This window comes from Colletotrichum destructivum, chromosome 7 (genome assembly GCF_034447905.1).
Source record: "Colletotrichum destructivum chromosome 7, complete sequence".
NCBI classification, from domain to species: domain Eukaryota; kingdom Fungi; phylum Ascomycota; class Sordariomycetes; order Glomerellales; family Glomerellaceae; genus Colletotrichum; species Colletotrichum destructivum.
Window position 1 is genome coordinate 635,442 of NC_085902.1, and position 20,377 is coordinate 655,818.

The following is a 20,377-nucleotide window of genomic DNA, read 5'->3' on the forward strand; positions in this document are numbered from 1 at the left end:
GATTCATCGGCCGTCCTGACAAGAGCGTGCGATGTCAAGCAAGAGAGCCCCGTCTGTCTGTGCGGCACGTACAAGCTTAACTGTACTACAATCTTCAATAAATGCCATCGACCGCGCGGCATGTCTTTACCGCAATCCACCGGCCGGTGGGTGGAGACGAGCGGCGGGAATAAGTGGGACCAGCCAAGGACGATGTGAACGGGATCCGAAGCGTGAATTCAACCTTACTTTCAATTCATTCATCCCGGGCGAGAGGGTTCTACCAATCGTCCTGGACCTGAGAACCCACGCACTCATAGATGGACCATCGGTTCTTCCGAGCCTAAGAGAGAGACAATTTCGCCATCATTTGTTCGCAAATAGGTACGAACACGCGTCCCGCGATCCTTCAGCGCCGCTAGAGATGCTGCGCCCAGCAATAAGCAATCAGCCCCAAACGGCGTTCCGGCGACGTGGGAAAACCCCGCTTCGGCTCCCTTTACGCAACGACAGCCGCGTAACAGTGTTTCGATGATGCAGTCATCTCCGCAGGCCATTTGGATACCTGCTAGTTAGTATAAACCATGGTGGAAGGCCAACAACAGCCGAGGGTTGTTGACCTACCAACATCTCGATACCTCAGCTCCCACCACCCGCACCGCACACCAATAGCCCATGATGTCCACCATCGAGTTGGAACGAAACTCGCGCGCTGGCGCTGAAGAGTCCGAGTCCTTGTGCGAGACTCCTCCGCCGCATGAACTGCACTCTTCCGGCGCCCTGCTATCTAGCGAAGCGGCAGTATCAGGTTAGACTCCTCGTCGAACGGTGGGGGTGGGGTGCTCTTGGACGGCAGAGACTGACCCTTGCGTAGCCGAAGGACATGTCACAATCAGCTTCCAGTCGGATTGTCCACAACAACTCGCGGAACAGCTTCCCCCTTTTCCGACAGCTGAGAGGGCCGCAGTACCGAACGACGGCACGGAAAACATACCGCCTCTGAATATCGTCATTCAAGTGGTGGGCAGTCGTGGTAAGGGCCAAGTTGTCATTGACAGCCTATATCCACCCCTTAGCTGTTCCCTACTCTCAATGCTCATGACTTACATGCCTTCCATAGGTGACGTTCAGCCCTTCATCGCCCTTGGGACAGCCCTGCGTCGGTACGGCCATCGGGTCCGACTTGCGACGCATGACAACTTCGCCAGCTTCGTCACTGACTCTGGCTTGGAATTTTTCCCCATCGGTGGTGATCCTGCAGATCTGATGTCGGTATGTCTGGCGTTCCATGAGGCAGCCACTTTTTGACATGAGCCGGAAACTAACTGCCGTGGAGTACATGGTCCGCAACCCCGGGCTGATCCCTTCTATGGAATCTTTGAAGGGAGGCGACGTGGGTCGAAAGCGCCGCATGATGCGCGAGATGCTCCACGGATGTTGGCGCTCTTGCATAGACCCGGACCCCGTCAGCAGACGGCCTTTTGTCGCCGATGCCATCATCGCCAATCCCCCGAGCTTCGCTCACGTGCACTGCGCCCAGGCACTCGGCGTCCCCGTCCACATCATGTTCACGATGCCGTGGACCGCGACGCGTGCGTTCCCACATCCCCTGGCCAACATCCAGCGCAGCAAAGACCTCGAACCGCAGGTAACGAACTGGCTGTCGTACGGCGTGGTCGAGCTGATGACCTGGCAAGGCCTGGGCGATGTCATCAATAGCTGGCGGCGAAGAGACCTCGAACTTGCACCAATCCCAGCCAGCATGGGCCCGGGCATCACGACCTTTCTCAAGATCCCGCATACCTATTGCTGGTCTCCAGCAGTGGTTCCCAAGCCCGCTGATTGGGGGCCGGAGGTTGATGTGTGTGGTTTCTTCATGCGCGATGAGCCAGCCTACAGTCCGCCCGCCGACCTCGATGCCTTCCTCTCATCGGGACCTCCCCCGGTGTATGTCGGGTTCGGTAGCATCGTAATCGACGATCCGACTCGCTTGACGGAAATCGTTCTGGAAGCCGCCCGCGTCTGCGGTACTCGTCTTCTGATCTCACGAGGATGGAGCAAGCTCGGCGAGGGCAGGCCGAACACGGCCAATGTGTTTTACCTGGGCGACTGTCCGCACGAGTGGCTGTTCAAGCGGGTGTCAGCAGTGGTGCACCACGGAGGCGCCGGGACGACCGCCTGCGGTCTCGTCAACGCGCGCCCGACCATTATCGTGCCGTTCTTCGGCGACCAACCGTTCTGGGGCCGAGTCGTCGCGAAAGCAGGCGCGGGTCCCGCGCCCATCCCGCAAAAAGAGCTCGACGCGATGAGACTTGCGGAAGCCATTCGTTTCTGTCTGTCGCCCACGGCAAACCACGCCGTTCAAACCGTGGCGGAGAAAATGTGTCAGGAACACGGCGTCGACGCCGCGGTGCGGTCGTTTCACCGCAACATCCCAGCCAGCGCCATGTGCTGCCACCTCTTTCCCGACCAGCCTGCCGCATGGACGTACGAGAAGACCTCCAAGACGGGACGGAAAAGCCTGAAGCTTTCGAACCAGGCGGCTGCTTGGATGCTTGAGTCGGAGAGAGTGAAGATTACCGACTTGAAAGCACATCGAACGAACGAGTACGATACCGACGTCAAGCGATGGGACCCTCTAACCGGTGGCGCCTCCTCGCTCCTCGGCACCATAACTGACTTCACGTTCGCTCTCGGCGGGACGTTTATAGATCCGTGGAAGGAATACAGGCGCACCAGGACCTCCGGCCAGGATGCGGGACGCGCCAGCGGTGCGGCCGCCATGGCCTTCGGCAATGGGTTCGTCTCCATGACCAAGGCAGTGGTCAAGGGCGGCTTCATTGACCTTCCTTTGGCCTTCGCCGAAGGTTTTCACCACGCACCTCGGTTATATGGCGACAAGCCCCGGGAGCACGGCAAGGTGGAGGACTGGAAGAGCGGCAGGATCGTGGCTGCCAAGGTGAGTCGGGCCTCCAAGTGAAATCACATCAACAACATGACCTGACCAGATCTCAGACCTTTGGAACTGGCTTTTACGACGGGCTTACAGGTGTCTTTACCGACCCTTACAAAGGTGCGAAGGAAGGAGGGGCTCTTGGTCTAGCCAAAGGGCTGGGCACAGGGTCTGTCGGGCTCGCCCTCAAGCCGGGAGCAGGTGAGAAAGGTCCCCCCCGTCTTTAGGTTACTGCTCAAGCAAGGAATCCAACTTGCTTCGGTGAACCACATCGGGCAAAGCTAACCCGGTGGTGATCTACCTACCCAGCTATTTTCGGGCTTCTTGCCTACCCTGCGCAAGGTATTCATAAATCCCTCAAAGCAAGGACAGGCCGGAGCCGCGCAGTGTGGACGGCAAAATCTGCAGTTCTGGACCACGACCAACGGCAGCGCAACGGGACACCCCGCGGCGGCGGAAGCGAGGCCCTGCAGGTGTTTGACGCATACTTTGCGCCATGAAGTCACTTCCGAGGAGCCCATCGGCGCATGCCCGATCGCAGCAGCAGCAGCCACTTGGGCGATGGTATTACCAAGCAGTTGGGAAGCTCCCCTCCCCCGATGAATGGGTTGAATCGTTTTTCGGGATCTCCGCGGTGCATGAAAGAAAGGTGTCTTGCCCTGGTTGCTGGGGTATGTCGTATTGCCCTCGCCGTGCTGCGCATGGGACTCGTGAGAAATAAGCACCTAGAGAACGACAGCCACCCCACGGGACAAAAGAAATGCAGCCCAACGAGTGAAGCTGGAAGGAGGGGGAGGGGGGGGGGGAGGAACGAGGTTGGATCACACTTTCATGGGAACGAAAACACTCAAAACAAAAAGCGGGGCGTCGCCGGACCCCGGTCCGGCCATCAAGGTGCTCCACGCCGAGTCGAGCGGGGCCCGAGGACCCGGATGGCTCGCCGGCTCAGTCTCTAGCCCTTCAAGCTTGTAAAAAGAAAAGTACTTCGGCCTTCCTCTCCCCCCCCCCAACGTTACGTAAACCCATAATCCCATAATCCCACGAGCCAACAAGACTTAGCACTTCTTGGCCGTGGAGCCGCGCCTCTCCGGCCGAGCCTCGCCATTCGCCGGACCACTCGATTGGCCAATCGAACATGCCAACACCGAGCTGATCGTGAGCTTGGCGTTGAGCTGCCCGCGCCTTGGCATCACCCGACTAACACCTCTCTTTTGCTCTCTCTTCCTCTCTCTCGCAGGGTTATGGACTCTCAAGAGTCGCTTCCCGGAAATCCTGTCGTGACCGACATGACGAACTCCACTGGGGCAATATTGGAACTTTTCATCCCCCCGCCTCTCTCTATTCCTCATCAAAGAAGCTTGCTTACACGTCCAAGCGAAGAGGGGAACGAGTGTGACCAGGGGAGGGGAGGAAGGGGAAAGGACGACGGTTAGAGTTGGAGGTGATATCCGGCCGATGGCCGCAGAAGCACGAGGAAAAAAGTCTCCCCAGCCAGTGAGCAGCAGGACCAGCGCGGGATGGGGGACCATGCCCGATCAACGCACACGACCGGGCTAGGATGGAAAGGATGCGCTTGCCTGCGGACGTGAGGAACGAAGAAGGCGACCCAAAGGTGCCCACGCAGGCTCTGCAAGGCATGGCTAGCAGAGTCTTGGCCCGAGCAGCTGGGCTCGACGAGGCTTGTGAAGGGGACCTCCATTGGAGAACCCGAGGAGATGGGACCCCTCGAACTCGAAGAGAGAAGAGAGAAAAATGTGGCAACCCGCGTCGGCATCTCGCAGCTATAAAAGACCTTTGCATGCCCTCGCCATGATGGACATCTTGTTTCTAAGCTCCAAGCTCCCCCAGTTCTCCCAGCTCAAGCTCAACCCGTTCGCAGCAGCAGCAGCATCAACATCAAGCAGTTCATCTCAATATCAAGCTTCACTAGGAAACCCTTTCCCTTCCAACTCCCCTTTCAGTCAAGATGATGTACGGCTTCGCCACCGCGGCCCTGCTGCTCTCCGCCCTCACGGACGCGACCCCCCTCGCCCGCCGCCAGGCCTCCGAGACCGTCTCCGTCCCCGCTGCCGCCACCCCGACGCCGCAGGCCCCCTACGACTGGTCCGCCGGCTGGCAGAAGACGTTCCCCATCCACCAGTCCTGCAACGTCACCCTCCGCGCCCAGCTCGAGGTCGCCCTCGCCGAGACCCAGCAGCTCGCCGCCCACGCCCGTGACCACATCCTCCGCTTCGGCAACTCGTCGGAGCACGTCCGCAAGTACTTCGGCAACGCCTCCACCTCCACCCCCATCGGCTGGTACGACCGCGTCGTCAACGCCGACAAGACCGGCATGACCTTCCGCTGCGACGACCCGGACCGCAACTGCGCCACCCAGGAGGGCTGGGCCGGCCACTGGCGCGGCTCCAACGCCACCCAGGAGACCGTCATCTGCCCGCTCTCCTTCGCCATCCGCCGCCCGCTCTCTTCCGTCTGCGGCCTCGGCTACAACGTCGCCAACTCCAAGCTCAACACCTTCTGGGCCACCGACCTCCTCCACCGCGCCTTCCACGTGCCCCTCATCTCCGAGGGCGTCGTCGAGCACTACGCCGAGGACTACGCCGAGGCCCTCGACCTCGCCAAGAACAACGCCTCCCTCTCCGTCGTCGACAGCGACGCCCTGCAGTACTTCGCCATCGACGTCTGGGCCTACGACATCGCCGCCCCTGGCGTCGGCTGCTCCGGCGAGCTCGAGGAGGAGGAGGAGCCCACCCCGACCACCACCACCGCTGCCGGCTCCGCTGCCACCACCGCCGCCGCCACCTCCAGCGCGCCCCAGGAGTGCCACACCCACGCCGACGGTGTCCTTCACTGCGTCTAAGGTTGATGTGTTGTCCTCCCCCCCGTTCATGGCGACATGAAGCACACATAGAACGAGGTGGAAAGGAGTGTGGGAGAAGTGAGGAAGGAATGAGAAAAAAACAACCAATGATTTTTACATGCCGGAACGATACCACAACTGGATTAAAATGATTAGACGGAAACGAGGCTATTTTTTCACGAGGGGATTTCTGTAATGAACATAGAACTTAGAAAAAACACCCTCCTTATTTTTAAGAAACACACCGAGTAATAATAATGACATTGCCTGTCAGAAGAACTTAGTAGCTCCTCTTCGTTTCCCCGTCTCCTATTTTGTAAAGTATTCCACAGAAGAAGAATTCGACAATCCGGCTCCTCTTCCCTCTCCCCTATCCTGGTTGACTTGTTGATCTTGTTCAACCCCTCCGTAAACCAACTCCTCGCGGCTTTGACCCCCGCCCAGACAACGTGTATACTGGTGCGTTTGTTGTTCTATCATGATCATTGTACCAATCATTAAAAATAAAATAAAAAGACCCGAAAGAGAGCTCCTCCAGCAACACTACGCTATGCAAACATTTTGTTATTCCACAATCAAGCCCTCCAAAACGTTCATGGCTTTGCTTCCCTCGCTCTCAAACTTGCTGACCATGGTCTCGCACTCCTGCCGCAGCTTCGCCTCCGCCTGGTTCGCGTTGTGATGAATCCACTCCTCCACCGTCATCCGTTTCTCCGGGCTGGTCAGCTCTGAGCCTTTGTGCAACAGCCTGTCAACGGGGTTCCTCTTGTCATCCTTTTCAGGGGATCCGAAAATGAGGTCAATGTCGACTGGGTTCCAGGGCGTTGTGCTCTGGAGACTGGCCAGAGCCTTCCGCTTGGTCGGGGAGCTTGGCCGCGCTGGGGTGGACGAAGTGGGCGCATGTGTCACGCGTTTCTGTGAGGTGGAAGGTCTCGAGGAAGGAGGTTGATTCTCAGCATCCGACGACTGAGGCGAAGGCGACGGCGAGACTGCTGCTTGTCGAGCGGACTGGGCAGGAGAAATGCGAGTTGTCCCCTGTTGGTGCCGAAGACTGCGACGAGTAGATGAGACGACCACGGGTGACGAGGGATGGGCCGGTGAGCTCTCCTTCGGGGCGCTTCTCGGTGTGGATTCAGGTGCCTCCAACTCTGGCTCGGGGTCATTGTTATCCCCGTTCTCCAGTTCCAGCTCAGAGTCTTCTTCAGGTTCCTCCTCGACTTCGTCGGCCTCCTCAACATCCTTGACGTCCTCAATCTCTTCGACTTCTTCAGGCTCTTCAATCTCCTCAGGCAGCTCAGGATCCTCGAGAGCATCGTGCTCCTCAAGCTCCCCAGGACTACCTGCCAGCTCATCTTGCTGCTCAGCAGGCGCATGTGTTTGTTGCGCAGAAGCAAACGACTGGCGCGCCGAGGTTTCCGCAGACTCTGTTTCAACCTCAGATTCGGGTTCAGCTTCCACCTCGTTCTCGGGTTCTGGCACAGTCGCAACATGGTCAGGTTCGACGGCTTCCACCTTTTCGACCTCGGGAACATCTTCCAAGGAAGCACGCGAGGCCAGAGACGCCTTCGAGGGACGACCACGCTTTTTGCCTGTGCTACTACGGGCAGGCTTAGTGACAACTGTGGCGGTGCTGAGCTCGTCTACCTCCATGGCAACAGGCTCCTCCACCTTGGCAGGCTCGGTGGAGGTTGCGGCTAGTTCATCCTCCTTAACGGCAGTTTTAGTCGCCTTGGCCTTCTGAGCTTTGGTCTGTTTTGATACCTTGCGGGTTCCCGCGGCCTTCCGGCCCTTCTTGGGCACCTCGAGCAATTCGGATTCATTAACGGTCATCTCCGCCTCAAGGCGCTTCAAGTCTTCATCAACGTCGTTTTCGTCTGCCACATATGGCTCGGCATCGAACATCTCGTGGTTTCCCTGGGGTTCGGGGCTGGCGGCGTCCTTGCCAGATTGGCTCTTTTTCTTTTTGGCCTTCGATGCGGGCTCCCTTTTCCTTTCGGAATCGGAATCTTGCATGATATCCTCATCGTCCGTCAGTGGGCGTTCAAGGTCAGCCTCAAGCTGCCGGGTGATCTCGTCATCGTCATCATCGCCAGGAAAAGCGCCGGGGGCGGCGCGAAGAGACGCTATCGAGGCTGTTGATCTCTGTGACGTCGCCGAGGCTTTACGCGTTCCCTTGGTCCCGGAAGCGCGAGCGGTTTTACGGCCCTTGGGCGCCTTCGCTGGAGGTGGTGCATCCTCGATGCTGATGTCTTGCTGCGAATGTTCGAGCGTCGAGTTGTCGGTCGTCGCTTTGCCACGACCACGGGCCGTACGTTTCTTGGGAGCGGGCGCCTCCGAGATTGTGAGTGCAGACTCGTCCACCTCCTCACTTGGCCGCTTGCGTCCTCGTGTTGGCTTGGGAGGAGGTGCAGGTGGCATCTCATCATCCGGCATCGCTTCGTCCTCAATCACTTCGACAGGCTCGTCTTTCTTGGCCTTGGTCTTCCGGGTCTTCGTGGTTGTTGCGGCCTTCTTGGCGCGAGAACCCTTCTTGCCGGCCATGGTGGAGCTTGTCGTCAGAACGCTGTCATCGTACTCGGCAGCAATATCGGAAGTTGATGTGATGTCGGAAGCTGCCGTCGCTACGGATTGCACAGAAAGCCTCGCCGTTGTCTTGGAGCCCCTAGCTCCCTTGCCCTTGGTCTTTCTTGTGGCGGCGTGTTGCTGTACCAAGGCGAAGTACGGGCAGTTGGGTGATCGGTTGAAGTGCTCGTCCCTAGTACGGGTTAGTCGTGTTCACAAACGAAAGCGGTCCGGGGTACGCACATAGGCTTATCATTCTGTTCCCAGCCGTCCAAGGCAAGCTCGCAGTAGGTGCATGTGGCCATGTCGTTGTACTCGAGGGAAGGCGTGTACTTCCAGCCTGCCTCGGCGAGCTATAAACTTGTTAGCAGGGGAAGGCGAAGTCGTGCCGTGGCAACTGACCTGTTTGATCTTATTCTTCCACCCTCTCTTTCCTTCGTGAGGCCACCGCCCATCAAAAGTTGCCTTTCTGGCCGCGATCATGCGGGTGCTGGCAGGATCCTCCGATGCCAAATCGTTAAGGTTGACCTCGATGCCTGCGACAATGGCCCAGCCGCAGTCAGGAGAATGCTTCAGGTGTTCCTCAAGGGGCTTGTCGCCTTCTTCCCAGCCATCGAGAGACTTGTTGCACAGGAAGCATGCAACGTTGTCGGGGTTATCGGGGAACGGGCGCCAAACGAAGCCTGCTTTCGCGAGCTGGGACAAGGGTCAATACACGCGATCTTCTCAATTGGATGCTTTGGCTGCGAGACACACCTCCTCCGGCGCGAGATATTTCATGTGCGGCCAGACCAGGCTCTTGGATCCGCCCTTGGTAGCGCCAGACTGGCGCCTCTTCGGTGCAGGGTAGACCTGATGGAAAGAGCCCAGACGGCCCTCGTATGTGAAGTATTCGTTGGGAACTAGGCCCTCGAAAGCCAGGTTGTCGGCCATGTCGGGCGGTATCAGCTGTTGCGCTGGCTATGAAGTGTACGTATCGGGTAGACAGAGAAAGAATCTGATCGCGATCGGTAGCGCGAAGCGGTTGCGCAAACAATTATGCACAGGACGAACGCGTCGATCGCAGGGAGCAAATATTAGTCGTGGGTAAAATGCATCGGAGCGTGAGAGATCGAGCGAGAGCCGCGTTGGTTCGGTGGCGAGTAGCGATGGTCGGAAAGCAAATATCGAGAGAGAAGAAGGGTAGCTAATGGTCGGATGCGGGAGTGTAGCGTATCAGTCGGTGTCGATAAATGCGAGGACGGAGGAGGGTATGGTCGGCAGAGCCCCAATCGTGTTGACCATCCCCGATCGCGTTTGTTTACATCCAAACTTCTGTTCCCGTTGCTAGCTGGTGGGTCCGGCGGGGTGTGGCTGGAGAATTGGCGCAGCCACGATGTTTGCGTGGCTGAGCGCGCACTAGCTGTAAATGCCCGATTACATAACACCCCTCACGGCATTGGCTTGCAACCCGACGACGACACAACAATGCACCACACCACAAACACCAACAAGAAGGCCATGCACTGGCACACTCGGTGGAAAACTGATTGAGTTAGAGAGGTTGTACGTATAAACTGTGACGCATTGCTCTCTAATCTTCTACTTATTACCAAGGCACCCATCGATGCCTCGATCAAGCCCTTGATAGCCTTCCATCGCTGTTACTGCCTACCAAAAAGAGTGGACTACCTACCCCGTCTTGGGTGACTCGCAGTGTGCATTATCAAAGCCTAGTGCACCGGAAGATGTCAGATCAGTCTTCATTGTCTTGGCAAGCCCGTACAGAAGCTACCAATTTCTCCATTCTTGCCGGCTTCTAGTCTCGCCGAAATTTGCTTCCACGGCGAGATGCAATTTGAGAAACGGACGCAGAGGACTTTTCCGAGATGTAGTCGATTGTGCTCGACACCTCAAACATTCGAAGCTAATCGGGAGCTTCTCAAGCGTTCTAAGCCTGCCGCTCCTCCGTCTCCGACCTCCTTCCAGTATGCGTGGGGGATCTCGAGAAGCAAGTCAGCAGCAAAGCCAGGAACGCCTCTTATGACAGGAGCAATCTGTGCGGCCCCTCCGCCCCCCATCATCCACTCCATATCGGTGGCGCAGTACTTGACGAGTAGCGAGCGCAGAGGGTTACCGATGTCCGTGTTGGCATAAACGGCATGTATGGCGTCGAGCACGGAGCTAGCCACTTCATTGGTACCGGGAGCATGTAGCAACGTCAGACGTATTCTCTCGAGGCAGAGGTCCTTGAGCTCGGTGATTTCGTGCTCATCCGCAAGAAAATACAGATTCAAGTGCGTCTTCAATACCGCTTGGTAGCCGCTGTCATGCTGCAGTTGATTACCCTTAAGCCACGCGTCAGTCGGGCCGTTGACTGTGGTGTCGATGGGGAAGTTCTCCAGACAGAACTTGTATTGAGCGCACCAGTGCTGCGGGCTGTTAGGGCTTTTCGAGACCTCCAGAATCCACGAATACAAAGAATCCGCCTTCTCGGCCCCATCGATGCCTATGTCTGGCTTCTTTCCAGCGCTAGCTGTAGTGATATGCCGAGCAGGCAAATAAGCCTCGTCTTCGGACGAACTCTTGTCATCGTCACTGTCAGTTTCATACTTGACGGAACCAGATTTTCGGGATTCCTCGCTGTTTTTTCCCGAGTTTTTCTTCTTGGGGGGGTCGGCAATGGTGTAATCCCGGGAGTATGCGTACTCCATCAAGTTAAGAAAAGTTGATGGCTCGACATGCAGCCAGGTAACAGTCTCATAACCTATGCGACGGCGATTGGGAACAATAAGTTCCTTGAGAGGCTGGGATAAGGCGGTGAGACTGGCCGAGTGCACCGTGTACATGGTTTCCTTTGGCCCGACAATGAAGTTGACGCTTCTCGACTTTAGGATCCTTCAAAATGTTAGTGAAACTCTCCTGTCTTACCGGGTCCTGGTTGAATGACTCACTCATCCATATCTCTCTTTCTTTTTAGTGACATTGCGATATATATATTTCTCGGTAATGGTGCAAGTTTCGCCGGGTGTCGCTGATTGGAAGGGTGGGGGGCAGTTGGCGATACCTCGCTATTGGTTCAAGAGGAAGAGGTCAAGAGCAGGAGTCAAAGTCGAGTCTGTTCAAGGTTTTTCAAGGGCTGAAAGGGAAGTAGCGAGAGGAAAAGACAAACAGCTCACCTTCGGATCAGAAATTCAGGCCTTCACTTCTTCGCCCTTCCTCGCTGAATCAGCCTTAGCCAGAACTGGAATTGAGAATACCCATGACACGTCTAAAGACAACAGATAGCAGTGCTGAAACAACCCAGGACGTTTGTTCAGATTCAGACAACGCCAGTTTTGGCTTTTTGGAGCCGCCAGGAAGAAACCTTTTCGGGGGGTAACCACACTCCATGACTGATCCTAATAACTACCCTTCATAAAATCCAGGCGAATGCATGATGTTGGCTGACGCTCACAGCACCGTCACCTCTAATTAGTGAATCTGCAGGCACCAGTTTTCCACCAAGTTTGCCGGACGACAACTTAAAGCTTCGACTGCAACCAAGCGATTGCCTCGGCATCGTAATCCGCAGAATACGCCAGGTGAGCGCTGAGGTCGCTGCCGCGCGCATCGCAGACTCCATCGTGGAAGTTGCAGAAGTCACGGATTCGATCAGCGTATTTGTTCAGGTTCGTAAGCTGCGCAGCGGTGCGAGGGTATTTCTGTTCAGAAAAGGTCAGACAATAGCCCTGTTCACCAACCAGGATTCGGGAAACGACAACATACGCCAGTAGCATCCGCAGCGGAAACATTTCCGACGTTGTATGTTTGATTCGGCATGTGTCGAGGATTGCCGTACAGAAGAATCGCCGAGACTGGAGATCACTGTCAGCACTAGTGTCACCCTCACAAAACCTGCCGGGATCGTACTCTGCTTGCCGGCGCCGCAGGACTTGACCAGTGGCTGCGTCAAGTTCCCCAAGATTGAGTTGTCGCCTCCACCAGCCAAGATGTCCCCCAGAACAAGGGCACCTTGCGAATACCCCATCAACACAATCTGCGACTCGGGACACGCTTCCGCATAGGAGTTGATTTGTTTGGCGCCGTTTTGTACACCCTCGAAATAGCTGTCGCTTCCTCGCTCGTCCGTAGCTGGATACACAATGTCTTCGTAGTTGCTGTTGGGGAAAGCCCTCATTAGAGGATCAATAACAGTGATCAAGCTACCCGGGTAAGAAAGAGTCGTTCCTCGAGCCTCGAAGTAGTGGATATCGGTGCAGGTTGTGTTGACATTCTGACGGCTGGCAATGCTGTTCTTTCCGGCATGTGCCAGAGGAATCAAGGCACAGGCGACAGCGATGGTTTTGAGGATAGACATGATGAATGTTAGGCAAAGGCCGCGTATCGTTGGAGAAGAGGCGAGTGGTCACGACTTGGTGGTATTTCCTGAGTACTTAAGTTCGACTCCCTAACCGCCGTATCCGGATGTTCGGCGCTATTCAGAAGCCATAGTCACAATGCCGCGCGTATACCCACCGGTCTAGATTAACGCTCTTTTGTTTCACCGTTCTGATATCTGTGGGGCAGATCCGAGAATCGCAAACCAATCTCTGGCACGGACATTGCCATACGGGGTAACTTGATGATCGACGATCTCGGCCGAGGAGGGCAAAACATGATCCGTTAATTGGAAAAGGCCCCCGTTGCGATTTGGGGCTTGTGGTTTAGAGGGGAAGGCAGACAGATAATCATGATTGGTGTAAGGGGATGCAGCGTTCGTTGACCCACTGGTCGAACCATCCGCAAGGGACCCTACGGCCCTCTCCTCAACAAGAGTCGGTTTCGTTTTCTCACCAAGGTACAAGTGTTGCAAATAAATTCAGGAGTGACAGAAACTTAGCTACACAGTCTCTGCATAAAACACATCCATAAAAGTACTTTCAAAATGGCCAGGTGGAATTAAGTGTAACTTTTCGTTGGCTGAGACTGATAGGCAAGGAATGAAGTCTGACATCTTGCGCAAGACAACTTGCCGTTTGTTGAATAAGCAGCTAGGTAGATTCAAGAGACGGAAGCTTGCAGAATTTCTTCCGGGAGCGTTTTGTGCCCAGGCTGCTTTGAGACACATCACGGATGGCGAAGCGAACGAGCTTAGGGGTTTGCGACACGTCAACCTGATTCTTACAAAATGTTTCCTCACTTTGTTTGAAGTCGCAAGTATAATTAAAGCAGTCAGAAGTTCATTTGAATTATTGTTTTAGATTCATATAAGCCAGTCAAATTGGATTTTCAACATCAGAAGGTGCCCCAGCCCCTTTTTGGAGATAAACGACTCTGCGGCGCCTACCTATTCATGTAGTTAATTGCTACTTAAGTAGATAGTGTGTGCTTTATTTTCCAATGGGCATATAAAAAGTTCGATGGGAGCGTCTCAGCTACAGTTCGTCTACCTGTCGAGGCCATCTACTTAGATACCTAGATAGGGAGGTTAGGTATGTAAAGGATATAGGTAGGCATCGGCAACCCCTTTTAGCCATGCAGAAACTACCCAGCCATTCATCCATAGAAGGAACGATCTTGAAGCCTCTTGCGCCTTCTTTTCTGCCCAGTGTTGTATATTCAATTCTCTCAACCCCAAATTTCCTCCCGCAGTCTTTCTTCGCTATACACCAACAATAATCGCCGATCCAGCAGAGACGCCCATGATGTCTGGCAAGGGTGGAGATGTACTTGACATGGAAAAGTGTGCAATACTTAACCTCTAGACAACCTTTTGTGGAGCAGCCAAAAGGAATTGAAGCTGACAGATCAAGCGCAGGGTCCTCCAGTCGAGAACTGTGAAGTTCATCGTGGGCTGCAATGAAAAAGAGTTCAGCGTTCACGAATTCAGTTTCTGTTCCATCTCCCCTGCTCTACGCGCCCTGCTTACTGGGGGAATGAAAGAGTCTGTTGAGGGCAAAGTTGTTTGGGACGACGTTGAGCCTGCCACCTTCGTCAGGCTTATGTAATACGCATACTCCTACGACTATTTCGTTCCGAAAGTTGTGAAAACAACCACTTCACATGACTGCGACAAAACCGATACGACTGACAGCGCCAAGACCGACAACAAAGTCGATTCTTTGAAGTCGTACCTGCAAAGCGATGCGTACCAAGGCGCCCAGCACCAATTCAGCAAGAAATGCTCTACCCAACCTCTTGAACCCGAGATTGGCCAAGGTAGCCACCCGAAAAACGGAGCTGCCTATCTAAGATCGGACTGGCTTGAAGACCTTGAGTTTTCGAAAACCGGTATTGCAGATGTATTCATGTCACAAGCCAAACTCTACATTCTCGCGGACAAGTACGGCATTGAGGGACTGCGGAGTCTCTGTCTCCACCGACTACAGCAAAGTCTGCTTCACTGTCTTGGAACCAGCGAGTTTGAGAACCTTCTTCTCGACGTTATAGAATTCGTTTTCTCAAAAACCAGGCCTTAGGATGCTCTAAGAAAGCTTCTTGTTTGCTATTGTATCACTGACCTGCAGTGGATCGCAAGTTGTGAGCGTTACGAGGACTTGATTGAGGAGTTGCCTGGATTTGCCTCTGCGATCCTGTCCAATGCGCCTCTATCATACTGGGACGAGCTGAGCAACGGTACCTCGTCAAGGGAGCTTCCTATCAAGAGTGTTTGCTTCAAGTCATGAAGCGTCGACAGTTTGGTCAAGATGGAATTTCAACTCACTTGGATTCTGGCGGAAATACCGCCTCAAAGCGATATTGCTCAAGAAGGGGGAGGGGGAAATGAGACACAAAGGTCAGCTTAAAAATCAATCACGGCTTCCAGGTTCTTGGAGACGAATAGGCAGACTGTGAGCCAATAACAGAGGGGGCTGCATGTGCCAGAAATCAGAATCCATCTCACTCAAGCGGCTAAGCCATGTGAAACCAGTAAACAGCTCTCCAACCCTCACACATTTTCTCGTTATTGTTGCATTGTAACCCGGTGACAGATCCCTTCTCAAGACCTGAGGTCTCTCGTCTCATATGAAGGCTTCAGGCCCGGTTGATGGCGAGCATCTTCGTTGTGCGGAATTTGGACATCAAGGACCAGCCGCGCGAACCCCATAGTAGTACCATCCAGGGCCCTACAGCAACAATATATGGCACGCCGTCTCAGCAAATCAATCCTTGAGCCTCAAAGTAGGTTGATGGTCGTTCGCATCAGTGTTTGGAGAGGTGGCAGAGCGAATGGATTGGGTAACACGCTAGTTCCAATGCCAATAAACGCGTCTTGGGTGAGCTGTACAAATGGGCTTCACGAGTCGGAGGTCAAAAACGAAGAAGATAAGGATGACGACGGCGAGGAAAAGGAGGTGAGACTACTGTGCTGCTGTAGCATCTAAAAGCCTAAACAAGCACTGCTCGTCTGACGAAGAGCTCACTAGGATCCATGACTAAACCTTGGCACTGTACCCGAAGCCAATGGCTTTACGAGAGGACATAGGAAAGCTGGCAGTTCATTAAACGATAAATGATACAAGGAGGATAATAATCAAGCGGTGGATCTCCGCAGCCCGCATTAGCCCGCCGTCGTGGAAGAGGAATGGCTTCTTAAGTACAGGAAGACCTTCGATCTCGCTGAACACGCGTCTAGAGGAGCTTGGCTGGTCGTTTAAGATGATTGTTCCCGGCTCGAATAAGGGGGATCGCCGAAAACAAAAGCCATGATGAACCTCAGTTCAGTCACGGATCCGAAAGCTGGGTGACTTAACCGAAAAGGTCTGCAGTACGTTGCTTACACGAAGTGACCACTCGATAACTGCGAATCTACCAGAGACCCTACCGCAGGGCGCCAGGGCCAGGGGATAAAAATACATTACAGAAGCTTTTCAATGCATTGACAGCTCCATCAAATCCATCGAATATCCAATTAGCAACCATAGACACTTACATCTTAGCACGACACTCGACGCAACCTACATAAAAATACTCGGGCGTTGCTCAAACATGGCTCTTCTCGCTCTTACCCCGGATGACCCTGCTCAAGTCTCCGACAGGAAGCTCCAGTGGAAAGTCCAAAGACGCCAACAGAATAGCGAAGATAAGCCACCACCCGGCCATGCAAGTGACGAATGCGGAAGCACCGGCAGCCTACAATCAAGGTGTTAATAGACAATCCTTCATCAAAAAGTCTACAAAGAGCGACTCACCTTGAGAAGCATGGCGGCATAGTTGGCGTTTCCGGTGAAATCCATAGCGAGGAACCAGTAAGCCGCGGTGATGAGGGCGAATGTGACCACGAGGGTCAGGAAGATGACGAAGAAAACGACGTTGGTCCGCAGAGAGCAGACGAGGAAGACTAAAGTGATCATGCCCATGGCGAGGGTGATGAAACCTGTGGTAGGTCACAGTCAGACGGAGCCCCATCCTGCTGTGTGTGTTCAAGGCAAGGAATCACAGCGTTGACTTACCAAAACTGGCGTTGAATCCCCGCGTCGTCAGCCCCGCGGCACCAGACGCCGCGCCGGCGGGGGCATATGAAGAGAAGGCCGCGAAGGAAGGGTTGAGGGTCGCGCCAAAAGTGAGCCAGAAAGCGGAGAAGGTGAGAAAGACGACGGAAGGGAAGGTGTTGCCGAGAACCCATTCGAGGAGGCCGCCGACAAACATGAGGAGACCGCCGAAGAAGAAATACGCTCCGCTGGATGGGGAAGAACCATCAGTTTCCTGGGAGATGGTGGAATGAGAACGGAGGAGGCTGGGACTTACATGCCTGCCGCGCCGCTGGTGGTTGCTCCGCGCCAGCCCATCAAGTCACACGACAGAGGCGTCAGCGAGATGAGGAAGCCGACGATGGCACTGTTCCAACATCAATTAGCCAGATTCACGGCGTGGATGTGTGTTTGCGGGTGTGAAGGGGGTCTTCTCACATTGGCGTTGGGTTACCGAACGTCTTGCGCAGGTCCCCCTTGACGTTGTTCTGCGGCGAGAGGTACAGTTTCTCAAACAGCTCCGGAGACATGGAGACGGACCCGGCCGTCTTCATCTTCCGGAGGGTATCGTCGCGGCTCGGTTGCGGGGTGATGTACTCATCTTCCGAGTACTCGTAGCCATTGGGCACGCGAGGCCGGTGGTCCTGCCGGTGCTCTTGCCGGTAGTCGGATCGATGTTCGGATCGATACTCGGGTCGATACTCGGGTCGATACTCGGGGCGGCGGTGCTCATTGTGGTACGAGTGAGACCGTATCTCGTGAATCTGTTCCTTGTGATCCATTGTCGATGTATTCCGGAGTCCTAACTATTGTTGTGTTGGTGTTGGATAATATCGATACAGATTCGGCTGATAGAATGATGATAATACAGCGTTTCTGGATGAACGATAATAAGAGATGACAGGAGAGGTGGTATAAGATGAGGGCGGGTTCGTGACGGGGACTGGCTCATATGAGGGCACAGGCTGGCCGTGACGGGCCTAGCCCTCCTGCATACGGCAACCACAACATCTCACACGCCCCTTCGAGGTGGTTCCAAGATGCGAGCAGGTAAACTGGGGTAGGCGACCGGGTCCCCTTGGCAAGGTTCTGCTGGCAGAACAGGTTCAGTCGGATACTGTACGTCTAGTGTAGTGTACGGACCGAGTCGTCGAGACGAGAGGCCACAACCCCCCGGAGACGATCGACCAACGACAAACACGTCCGTGGGATAAGCTCCCCGGCGGGCCAATCTACGTGGGAGGAACTACCACACTGGGACAACCGGCATTTGGCGTCCAGGGGTTCGGCACAAGGGAGGGACCTGCAAAGATGAAGGATGGGGTTGGCATGATGCATGGTCTACTGGACGTGGTGATTCGTCGACTGGATGGGAAAGTGTAACTATCGGGACAAAGGCGGAGGAGACAGGCTCGTTTGGAGTTTGGGCAAGGTTGGGGATGTGTGGAAGGGTGAATGGATGGCACAAGTATTGCGTAGAGAGGGCTGCCAAGCAGAGGCGTGTGTCTCTGGCCGATGGTGTGAAGGATGCGTCTGGGGAAGTTTGCCGTTAGAGTCTCATGTTAGGCCAGGAAGAGGGGGATGAGCTGCCATCCATCCATCGGTCCATGTATCCATTTGTCCACCCAGGCACGGTCGCTGCCCAAGGGTTTGTGGATGTTTCCGTGGGCGGACGAGCCAACAGGACGGTTTGCTTCAGTTGATGACTTACTCGGGTGAAAGAAGGGAGAGCAAGGCGCCCAAGAGATGAAGCAGCGGAGCTTTTTCAGCAACGAGACGTCGACGTCGCTTCTGGCAAGTGGGCCGCTGACTACGGGCATTCGATGGTACGGATATAGCAAGGGAACGAGGAGAACGGGAAGCCCGGGCCCAAGGAGAACAACGAGGCGCTCAACTGACGTCTCAGCGGTGCAAGGCTTCATGCGGCCATCTCTACATACTTGTACACGTAATGGATATTGTTAGTCGTTGGACGTGCTCCCCTCAAGCTCGAGCTGGGCTAGATCGCTAGGGGCTCTTGGTTAGTTTGCTGCACGTTTGGGGTCTGAAGCTTCAGCGCTGGGCACATGAATGCGGGGAAAGCTTGGATGGGGTCACGATGGAGCAAGGGGATGGGGAGTTCGGGGTAGCGGATGAGGCGTGAGCGTCAGAGTACGATATACTGTACACCCACTTCTGCGTCCCGAGTTTCTTGACATGTAGGAAGCCATTGAAGATGAACAGGGGTTGGGACTGGGAGACGAGATGTCGGAGGATTGGCTAAAAAGACCAGAGGAGGAGATGAACGTAGGCACCCTGCGAGGGCAGTTTGTGTTGGCATGCAAGTCGTCGTCGTGTTGTGGGTACAAGATGCAATGAGCCGGTCATGATGGGATCACTTGAGGCTCGGCCATGAACTTGTGAGCCGCGGGTCGACTACGGCGGCAGATGAGCCACCGCTAGACCTTTACCCCAGACTTGGCGGACCCTCTTGACTCGATCACTCGGGGATTTGCGTAGCAACAACAAGATCCGAAGAAATGATCGACCCTTTTAACGCATCAAGAGACTTGCGGAGGGAGCGGGGTTGCGTGACCTGATTTGCCCAGCGACAAAAGCGAGCGCCCGTCGCAACCTTAAAGGTCCGCGTCGACGGAGCTATCTCGGTGTAGGGTCGCCAACGCGGCATCCCTCACGATGGGAGATCCATGGAGACGAAAAAAACGAAGAGACCGTGGGGGGCGGAGGGGGGAAGCCATTAGTCGGGCACGGGATCGTTCACCGGTGACCTGCACAAAAGGGAAACTAGTACATCGTAGTCATTCATCTCGTAACAGCGACTCAAGACACTGTCAGGCCTTGTCTTCTAGTAAGTAGACCGCTCTCAAATGGCATGGTGGTACAGTACAGCGCACTCCTCATCCACGAGACCGGCTTTTTCACAGCTTCCCAGCGGCCTTGAGCGCCCTCTCGCCGTCGACGAGGACGCACCAGCCCTCGCCGCCGCGCGTGCCGCCGCCGAAGCCTTCGACGACGGCCTCGAAGCCGCCCTCGCCGCGAGCGAAGTCGAGGACGGCGTCGTCAAAGGTGCCGGGCTGCAGCCAGACGGCGCGGATGCCCAGCTCCTTGGCCTCGCGCAGGACCTTCAGGGTCGCGGGGGGCGGGGTGATGATGGAGACAGCCGTCTCCTTCGGGTGGGGGAGGGCGGCGAGGTTGGGGATGGCCGGGTGGTCCTTGCCGAGGGCGTTGACGGTGCCGGCGGTCGGGTTCACAGGGATGGCGGGGATGGAGTGTTCGAGGTACCAGGCGAAGACTGCGGGATCGGGTTAGTTGGGGAAAGGAGATTGGCGACGGCGAGTTAGGTGAGTGAAGTGAGCGAGTGAAAGTCATGTGAGAGTGAGTGACGCGAGTGAATGAGAGTCAAGTGAGAATGAGCGAGATGGAAATGTAAGGGAAACATTGGTGAAGGTGAAAGACCAGCCATGACAGGGGTGTACACGCACTCTTGTGGCCGAACTTGGCGGGGTTAGAGCTAGCGCCGACGACGGCAAAGAACTTTGAGGAGAAAAACAGACGGGCCGTGGCTTCGGTCGTCATGTCGGGCACTAGTAT

At 55.3% G+C, this 20,377-nt stretch overlaps 8 protein-coding genes across 8 annotated transcripts; 3 read left to right on the forward strand and 5 right to left on the reverse strand.

The window, feature by feature from the left end:
- Positions 1-276: 276 nt before the first annotated feature.
- CDEST_10733 (Putative UDP-glucuronosyl/UDP-glucosyltransferase, Glycosyltransferase family 28) lies at positions 277-3,432 on the forward strand (the record flags this gene model as incomplete). Its single annotated transcript, XM_062926889.1, has 5 exons — positions 277-787; positions 854-1,251; positions 1,316-2,938; positions 2,995-3,133; positions 3,242-3,432. Exons 1-5 carry the CDS (start codon positions 655-657, stop codon positions 3,430-3,432), a joined length of 2,484 nt encoding a protein of 827 aa, XP_062782940.1. The 5' UTR covers positions 277-654.
- Positions 3,433-3,921: 489 nt separating this feature from the next.
- Positions 3,922-5,819, forward strand: CDEST_10734 (Putative metallopeptidase, catalytic domain superfamily, peptidase domain, HRXXH). Its single transcript, XM_062926890.1, has one exon. It carries the CDS (start codon positions 4,899-4,901, stop codon positions 5,790-5,792), a length of 894 nt encoding a protein of 297 aa, XP_062782941.1. The 5' UTR covers positions 3,922-4,898; the 3' UTR covers positions 5,793-5,819.
- Position 5,820: 1 nt separating this feature from the next.
- Positions 5,821-10,019, reverse strand: CDEST_10735 (uncharacterized protein). The gene is made up of 4 exons (XM_062926891.1): positions 9,111-10,019; positions 8,757-9,050; positions 8,598-8,707; positions 5,821-8,547 (listed from the first exon to the last, which is right to left on the reverse strand). Exons 1-4 carry the CDS (start codon positions 9,285-9,287, stop codon positions 6,357-6,359), a joined length of 2,772 nt encoding a protein of 923 aa, XP_062782942.1. The 5' UTR covers positions 9,288-10,019; the 3' UTR covers positions 5,821-6,356.
- Positions 10,020-10,246: 227 nt separating this feature from the next.
- On the reverse strand, positions 10,247-11,295 carry CDEST_10736 (Putative BTB/POZ domain-containing protein; the record flags this gene model as incomplete). Its single annotated transcript, XM_062926892.1, has 2 exons — positions 10,247-11,231; positions 11,288-11,295. The coding sequence occupies 2 exons, from the start codon at positions 11,293-11,295 to the stop codon at positions 10,247-10,249; spliced, it is 993 nt and encodes a 330-aa protein (XP_062782943.1).
- Positions 11,296-11,857: 562 nt separating this feature from the next.
- On the reverse strand, positions 11,858-12,693 carry CDEST_10737 (Putative cutinase/acetylxylan esterase, alpha/Beta hydrolase; the record flags this gene model as incomplete). Its single annotated transcript, XM_062926893.1, has 3 exons — positions 11,858-12,037; positions 12,102-12,190; positions 12,246-12,693. The coding sequence occupies 3 exons, from the start codon at positions 12,691-12,693 to the stop codon at positions 11,858-11,860; spliced, it is 717 nt and encodes a 238-aa protein (XP_062782944.1).
- Positions 12,694-14,017: 1,324 nt separating this feature from the next.
- On the forward strand, positions 14,018-14,794 carry CDEST_10738 (Putative SKP1/BTB/POZ domain superfamily protein; the record flags this gene model as incomplete). The annotated part of the gene is made up of 3 exons (XM_062926894.1): positions 14,018-14,058; positions 14,134-14,308; positions 14,417-14,794. The coding sequence occupies 3 exons, from the start codon at positions 14,018-14,020 to the stop codon at positions 14,792-14,794; spliced, it is 594 nt and encodes a 197-aa protein (XP_062782945.1).
- A 1,014-nt stretch (positions 14,795-15,808) lies between these two features.
- Positions 15,809-17,883, reverse strand: CDEST_10739 (Putative acetate transporter GPR1/Ato2/SatP). The gene is made up of 5 exons (XM_062926895.1): positions 17,225-17,883; positions 17,064-17,153; positions 16,769-16,995; positions 16,508-16,692; positions 15,809-16,448 (listed from the first exon to the last, which is right to left on the reverse strand). Exons 1-5 carry the CDS (start codon positions 17,566-17,568, stop codon positions 16,299-16,301), a joined length of 996 nt encoding a protein of 331 aa, XP_062782946.1. The 5' UTR covers positions 17,569-17,883; the 3' UTR covers positions 15,809-16,298.
- Positions 17,884-19,704: 1,821 nt separating this feature from the next.
- CDEST_10740 (Putative coA-binding, NAD(P)-binding domain superfamily) lies at positions 19,705-20,362 on the reverse strand (the record flags this gene model as incomplete). The annotated part of the gene is made up of 2 exons (XM_062926896.1): positions 19,705-20,078; positions 20,269-20,362. 2 exons carry the CDS (start codon positions 20,360-20,362, stop codon positions 19,705-19,707), a joined length of 468 nt encoding a protein of 155 aa, XP_062782947.1.
- Positions 20,363-20,377: the final 15 nt, after the last annotated feature.